The 7,990-nt window shown below is 44.2% G+C and overlaps 1 protein-coding gene across 4 annotated transcripts in view; it reads right to left on the reverse strand.

The window, feature by feature from the left end:
* Positions 1 to 1,907, reverse strand: part of NFX1 (nuclear transcription factor, X-box binding 1) — a 74,859-nt gene extending 72,952 nt beyond the window's left edge. For all 4 annotated transcript variants that reach the window (XM_060199279.1, XM_007522865.3, XM_060199278.1 and 1 more), the window contains exon 1: positions 1,753 to 1,907. In XM_060199279.1, the coding sequence (XP_060055262.1) occupies positions 1,753 to 1,777 (25 nt within the window). In that variant the 5' untranslated portion in view covers positions 1,778 to 1,907. The remainder of the gene's footprint in view (positions 1 to 1,752) is intronic.
* Between the last annotated feature and the right edge of the window lie 6,083 nt (positions 1,908 to 7,990).

Below are 7,990 nucleotides of genomic sequence, written 5' to 3' on the forward strand. Positions count from 1 at the left end.
CATGAAAAATTCATGTTAAGTGAAATAAGTCAGAAACAGAAGGATGAATATGGGATGATCTCACTCTCAGGCAGAACTTGAAAAACAAGGTCAGAAGAGAAAACACAAGTAGAACCTGAACTGGAATTGGCGTATTGAACCAAAGTAAAAGACTCTGGGGTGGGTGGGTGGCGGGGGAGAATACAGGTCCAAGAAGGATAACAGGAGGTTGTATTGTTATATGGAAAACTGGGAAATGTTATGCATGTACAAACTATTGTATTTACTGTTGAATGTAAAACATTAATTCCCCAATAAAGAAATTTTTTAAAATGCATTTTCCTGACACGCAATATATACATAGCTATTCTTGGTGCCTCAAAAGCTGACAAGCAGCACAAACTAAGACTCCAATCAAAGATGGAACCTGGCTATTACACATAGCAAAGCAAATATACTATCAGCTATTTTGCCAGCCCTGGTCCAGTTTTTTACTCATATGTCCTCTTCCTTTTCCCCATGGGTTTTTCCTTTTTCTTGTCCAAATCCAAATCTAATAAGACAAATTGTTGGGGAGTCGGGCGGTAGCGCAGCAGGTTAAGTGCAGGTGGCGCAAAGCGCAAGGACGGGGCGTAAGGATCCCGGTTCGAGCCCCCGGCTTCCCACTTATAGAGGAGTCGCTTCACAGGCGGTGAAGCAGGTCTGCAGGTGTCTGTCTTTCTCTCCCCCTCTCTGTCTTCCCCTCCTCTCTCCATTCCTCTCTGTCCTATCCAACAACAACAACTACAACAATAAAACAAGGTCAACAAAAGAGAAAATAAATAAATATATTAAAAAATTTAAATACAAATCGTTAACTTGTTTTTCAGAAAAAAGCCCGTTGTGAAGTCAAGTCAACGAACTGGGTTGTCACAAGCAGTTAAAATAAACTACTAGGACGGGAGAGATAGCATAATGGTTCTGCAAATACACTCTCATGCCTGAGGATCCCAGGTCCCAAATTCAATACCTCGTACCACCAAAGGCCAGAGCTGAACAGTGCTCTGGCAAAATAAATAAATAAATAAAATCAACAAACTACTAATTTATTTTCACGAAAAGAGACAGAGTAAGAAAAACAGACACGGACCAGAGCACTGCTCGGCTCTGGCATATGGGACCGAACCTGGGACCCACCTCCGGGGCCTGAGGTGTGCAAACCTGGTGCACTACCTCGTTGGAGGAAATGGAAAGTTACTGATATATTTAACAACCAGGTGGGGCAACGCTGGGAAGGGAAGGCTAATTAAACTGGTACAGTACAGGGTGGGAGTCTTCTCAGTAGTTCACTAAGTTAAGCTCAAACGACACGAAGAAACAGGGTCAGTGACACTAAGAATCCGAGGCAGATGCGATGGGATCCATGGGCGTCGGGCCTGGGCAGAGCGCACACCGCCCTGAGACGGGCATCTATGGCTACCCGGGCGACACTCGCCTCTCGAGGATCGGGGAGGCCGCCGCCCCCAGAAGGGCCAAAACCGGTCCTGGGTTGCGTGGGAAAAGCCACAGCAACTCCCTAAACGCCGGGAAAGCCCGGTTCTCACTCGACACTCAGCTGTCGGGCTTCACCACCTACTCCAGGAGGGTCGAGAATCTTGGATACGCACGATGCGCGCGGCTTGGCCCTTCCGAGGCACTATCTCGCGATAAGAACGCCCCGAGCCCTAGGATTCGTCATTGACCCCACTTCTGTTTCCAGAGAGGCTATCAGTCCCGCGCGGGCCACGACTGTACCTGCGACCGGAGGAGCCTCCGCCATCCCGTGCCGCTGCACCTATAAGGGAACCCTGCAGTCCAGCTAGCGCTGTCACCCGGTCACGTGCCCTGGACTTCCGGCGCCACCAGAACGTTCGCTTTGGCGCGCCCGGAGATGGTCACGGAGGTTGCGCGACCAGAGTCAACTGTGCGGTGCGTCCGTGACGTCAGGCAGACGCGCCGGGCGCTGGACTAAAGGAGGGGATTTACCGCGAGGATCGTAGGCGGGGATTGGGATTTGCCAAGTCATCGTTTCCCTGTTCGAGTGGGCGGGCCTCCTATGATGCCCCCCTGTCCCCTGAGCCTTTCTAGCTTCGTCAGCTCAAATGCTTTACTCTCCTAGACTAGTGCAGATTTGGGGTCAAAAACAAAAACTAGTGGGGGCCTGCATTCGTGCTTTTCCCTAGTGGGAAAATGAACACGTTAAGTACTGAAAAGACAATCTGGGAGAGAAATGGCTGCAAAGTGTGCGATAAAGAGCTGGTCACTTGTACATTTCAGACAACGGTAGACCATACGTTAGAAATGATGCAGGGCTTGAATAAGCAGATGACAATAAAATACTAATGAACACTGAACAAGAAGAGAGTTTGGAGTCACGGATAATTAACTATATATTTAATTTTAATGAAACACACGCCCTACCCCACCACACACACTGCTCAGCTCTGGTTTGTGGTGGTGCCAGGAATTTAACCTGAAAACTTTGTGCCTCAGACATGAAAATCTATGTGCATAACCATTCTGCTGTCTCCCCAGCCCCCGCAGGTACTTTTAAGGTACAAAAACTACGTGAAGTTGCCTGGAAGATGGCGCAGTGGTAAAGCTTTGGACTCTCAAGCATGAAGTCGATCCCTGGTAGTACATATGTCAGAGTGATGTCTGGTTCTTTCTCTCTATCTGTCTCATAAATAAATAATAAAATCTTAAAAAAAAACAACTAAGTGAATATGTAGCTTTTATTTTAGCTACTAAATTGGACAAAGGATTTCTTTTTTACTTTTGAGATTTATTTATTTGTGAGAGGTGAGAGACCAGAGCATCACTCTGGTATATGCACTTTGGGGGCTCAAACTCAGAACTTTATGCTTGATGGTCAAAGGCTTTATCCACTGAGTGACCTCTCAGGTTGTGGATAAAGGAGATCTAAAGGCAATTAATGGGAAATAATTGGGCAATAAACTGTGCACTAACCTTATTGTCCTTTACTATTTTTATTTAAGATTTATTTACTAGTGGGAAAGAGAACCAAAGCTTTATGCCGGAACATGCAATACCAGGAATCAAACTTGGTACTGTTAAGGAACTCTATTAATAATCAGAATGACTGAAGCCGAGGTGAGAAAGGAGCCTTTTATTTACACGTGGGCCAGGAGCTCATAGCTTTCTGTTAACACTGGCACCAAACAAAGTGACATTACAGGCTTATATAGGGGTGCAGGCTTGAAAGCAAAAAGGGTCATTACAGAAGCAGAGGCTGCAAGGTTAAGGGCTGGGACTTGGACCCGTTGCTCAGGGTCTGGTTGCCTTAGTTACTGTTATCTTTCCTGCAGAGCTGTGTCTGGAAAATTTAGCCTCAGCACAAGATACACCACTGTGGGGGGGGAGTGCTTTTTAGGAAGGCAGAAGCTAGCCAGGGCTATAAAAGCTGCCTTCTCAGTCAAAGTTCAGTCTGACCATCACCATCTCTACTTGTTATCACTTGCCCACCCAGTGAAGGCCAGCCTGCACTAACCACCTGCACCATCTCAGACTTTCTACACATTCTTAACCTCTTACTAGATTTTCAGTCTTTCTGTCCTATATTGAGGCCTACTGACAAATGCATCACAATCAGGCCAGGTGGTGGCGCACCTGGTTGAGCGCACATTATAATGTGCAAGGACCCAGATTTGAGCCCCTGCTCCCCACCTGAAGGGGTAAAGCTTTGCAAGTGGTCAAGCAGAGCTGCAGGTTTCTCTTCCTCTTTCTCTCCCTCTTGATTTGTCTGTCTTGACTTGTCTGTCTCTATCCAATAGATGTATGTGTATATATATTTCCAGGAAAAAATGATCCCTGCTCCCAAGAAGAAATCCTGGATGGTGGGATGCTGGTGTGAATGCATTGGTGGAATGCACTGGTAGTTGTTACCAGAAATCCACCTTGTTGGGGGACCTGGGGAAAGCCGTTCACAGAGAAAGGCCTCACAAAAAGTGCTCTGCTACAAACCACCTGGGGTGGGGGATACCTGGAGAAGTTTCTGATTTCTGGCCACCATACACTGAAAAGCACAGGAGTCAAACAAATTGTGTGTGTTGCAGAAGCCATGCTCTGCATGGCATAGTCAGCCTGTCTAACAGACACTTATCAACAGGAAGCAAAACCCTTTGCTCCTAATGATATGTGGTGTCCTCCACTGGCTAAGATGAATAACTACCAGCTGGCAAAAGATGCTTATTTACTTATTTTTCTCTCTAGGGCTTTGATGGGCTTCATGCCTGCTTAATTTCATTATTCCCAGTACAGTTCTCCCCTCCCCCACTCCCTCCCCTTAATTCCAGATAGACACAGAGGGAGAAACAGAAAGAGGAGAGATACTACTTAACTGCTCCACAATCATGAAGTTTTCCCCTTTGTTATGGCCGGTCCCTTGTATGGTACCTTGAACCTGGGCCCTATTCCCAGCCCCCAAGAATAAATATTTAAAAGACCCAAATGTATGACCTGAGAAATAGCTCAACAGGTAAACTACAGGATTTGAATACCTGAGGCTCCAGGTTCAGTTCATGGTGATGCATTTACCAAAGTCATGTTCTGGCCTTTCTCTCATGTGAAACTATCTCCTTGGAATCACATGTGCCAGAGCAATGTGATGGTTCTCTCTCCTCTTATCATTAATGAATGAGTAAGTCTTTAATCTTTACTTATTAAACAGAGATAGAAGTCAAGAGAGAAAGTGTAGGAGGGAGGGAGAGAGAGAGAGAGAGAGACACCACTTGTGAAGATTTCCCCCCGCAGGTGGGGACGCTGGGAGCTTGAGCCAGATTCTTGTTCATGGTAACATGTGCACTCAACCAGGTATGCCACCACCTGGCTCCTGAATAAATCTTTAATAGAAAGAAAAAAATTCATTTCACAGAGCAAGCAAAAAAGAAAAAACAATACAGGGTCCAGAAGGTGATGAAGTGAATAAAGGATTAGACCCTCCAACATGAGGTCCTGAGTTCAATCCTTAGTATTCATGTGCCAGAGTGATGGTCTGTTCTTTCCCTCTATCTCTCCCCGACTCTCCTAAGTAAATAAATAAATAAATAAAAATTTAATGAGAAACTTCACTAGAATTTAACATGTAAATCTACTTGACATTATTTGTTATATCTTTATAACATGGAGTCTTCCTACCCATGGGCATGGTACACTTATTTGTCTCCTTTAGTGTGTATTAGTAATGTTGCCGAATATTTACAGAGCTTTCATTAAATAAGATATATCTATACAACTAACTACACAATAGAAAATAAGATATGGGGGGTCGGGCAGTGGCGCAGTGGGTTAAGCGCATGTGGCACAAAGCGCAAGGACCGGCGTAAGGATCCCGGTTTGAGCCCCCAGCTCCCCACCTGCAGGGGAGTCACTTCACAGGCGGTGAAGCAGGTCTGCAGGTGTCTATCTTTCTCTCCTCCTGTCTTCCCCTTATCTCTCCATGTCTCTCTGTCCTATCCAACAACAAACAACATCAACAATGGCAATAATAATAACCACAACGAGGCTACAACAACAAGGGCAACAAAATAAAGGGGGGAAATGGCCTCCAGGCGCGGTGGAATCATGGTGTAGGCACCGAGCCCAGCAGTAATGCTGGAGAAGAAAAAAAAAAAAAAAAGAAGATATGTCTCCTAATCTCTTCTGACAAAGTCAGCATTACTGACCCCCTTCAATCTTTACAGAAAAGCTGTATACAATTGGCCAGCGATATACTGGCAAAAATATTTATGAACTAAAGTACAATAATTGTGCCTATGTCACCCTTTATTATAATCATAAAACAAGTAAATGCAGTAAAAGTTAACTTACTCCCACTAAAATCTAAGCTGTATTCTCTGCCTAACTTGAGGCCAGACCCCAGGTCTATTACACGTTTGGATATAATAAATGATGCTCAATACATTTACAAATGGAAGAAAATCTAAACTTGTCAGATAAAGAAAGGACTACAAAAACTAGCTAAGGGTAGCTTTTGTAGTCCTTTTGGTCAATACTAGACCACCCGATCACTTGGGGCTCTAGTCAGGGGATCCTTGCATTCCCATATAAATATGATAGGCCTAGACCTCTAATAGACCCCTCTCTACATCATCACTGGTCACTTCCATGGGGAACGTCATTATAAACCCTCTTGTGGTTTATAATAAAATAGCAATCGTAGGGACTGCCCCACTCTCTGAAGGAAGACTGGGTCATCCTACTCTGCCACTCAAGGAACACTGGTCCTCAAATGAGTGCAGCGTAGAATGTTCCCAGCTATGGCCATAAACTTCAAGCTCAGACTGACAGGGACTTGATTACATAGGCTCTTGTGCTAAATATAAATACATATGGGACCTGGGTCAGATGGATAGGGTAAACAGTTAATTGTACTTACTCTCTTCAAGTTTGGGAGCTACTTTCTGCCTTAACCCAGCTGTCTAGCTCTACTCTCAACTCTGATATCACCTTCCCAGAGAATACGTCTAAGTTACCTGCATGTTAGCTATCAAGCTCAAGCAAAAATTAGTACTAAAGTCATGGGCTCCTAGGAACATAACTAAAATAGACTTCCCAGCTTCTTTCTACTCTAAGACCCCTAATCTCATCATCTCTATTTCTACTTTTTGGCTCCGGTTTATTAATCATTTTGTCCTGCTTTATATCCTACTGCCGTTCAGTCACCAAGTTGCGGATGCTATCATGATTCCATCCTGACTTCCCTGGGAAGATGACGTCACCAATGTGTCCTGGAACCTCACTTCTCCATTACCCTACTCCACTAGGGAAAGATGGAAACAGGCTGGGAGTATGGATCAATCTGCCAACATCCATTTCCAGCAGGGAGCCAAAATTCCTACCTTCTACATTCTAAAAAGAATTCTGGTCCATACTCCCAGAGAGGGAGAAGTGGTAGGGAAAGATGACCAGAGGGCTCTGAACTCCAATTCCATCAGGACCTGAAGAGGAAAGAGGGGAAAAGGAAGGACATTCAGAAGTAGTAACAGGTATGACTTAGAAGGGAAGAAGAAAAAAAAAAAAAGAGGAAGAGAAGATAGGACCACAGAGAAGGGAATATATATATATATATATATATATATATATATATATAGAGAGAGAGAGAGAGAGAGAGAGAGAGAGAAATAATAGCCTGTATCTGTGACCTTCAGAGAACCATTGTAGTTTCTAATGGAAGGAATGTGAATACAGAACTGTGGTGGTGGGAATAGTATGAAGTTACACCTGTTATCTCAGTTTTGTAAGTCAATATTAAAACACTGAAAAAAATAAAGAAAAGAAAATAAATCTTGAGTTGGGGAGATAGCATAATGGTTCTGCAAAGATACTTTCATGCCTGAGGCTCCAAAGTTCCAGGTTCAATCCCCTGTACCATAGGCCAGAGCTGAGCAGTGAGCAATGTTTTGTTAAAACAGATGAGATTTGGGGTTTCCATTTTAGAAAAAACTAGAAAGTCTATTTTAAGTATATTCCAAGGGGCCCATGACATTACTAAATTTACCTGAGCACGACAGCTAACATGCAGGTGGGCTAAAGGTATTGTCTGGAGAGATGGTATCAGAGTTAGAAATAGGACCAGAAAGCTGGAGCAAGGAAGAGAGTAGCTCACAAATATGGGAAAAGTATATAAAAGTATATAAAGTATAAAAACAGTATATAAATACTGTTAACTGTAGGCCACATTGGTCTGATCTGGGTAGAAGTGCAGGTAACCTTTGCATCCCTGTAAGTCTGACCTTGCATTCTGTGGTCATAGCTAAGAACATTCTAGGCTGCACTCATTTCAAGACCCATTTCCCTCAAGTGGCAGAATATGTTGACTCAGACTCCCTTTGGAGAGTGGGGCAGTCTCTACTACAAGGATGCAGAACAGGAAAGCTTCCAATGGAAGGAATGGGATATGGAACTCTGGTGGTGGGAACTGTGTGGAATTGTAGCCCTCTTATCCTACAGTCTTGCAGACCATTATTAAATC

This window comes from Erinaceus europaeus, chromosome 10 (genome assembly GCF_950295315.1).
Source record: "Erinaceus europaeus chromosome 10, mEriEur2.1, whole genome shotgun sequence".
Classification (NCBI taxonomy): Eukaryota; Metazoa; Chordata; class Mammalia; order Eulipotyphla; family Erinaceidae; genus Erinaceus; species Erinaceus europaeus.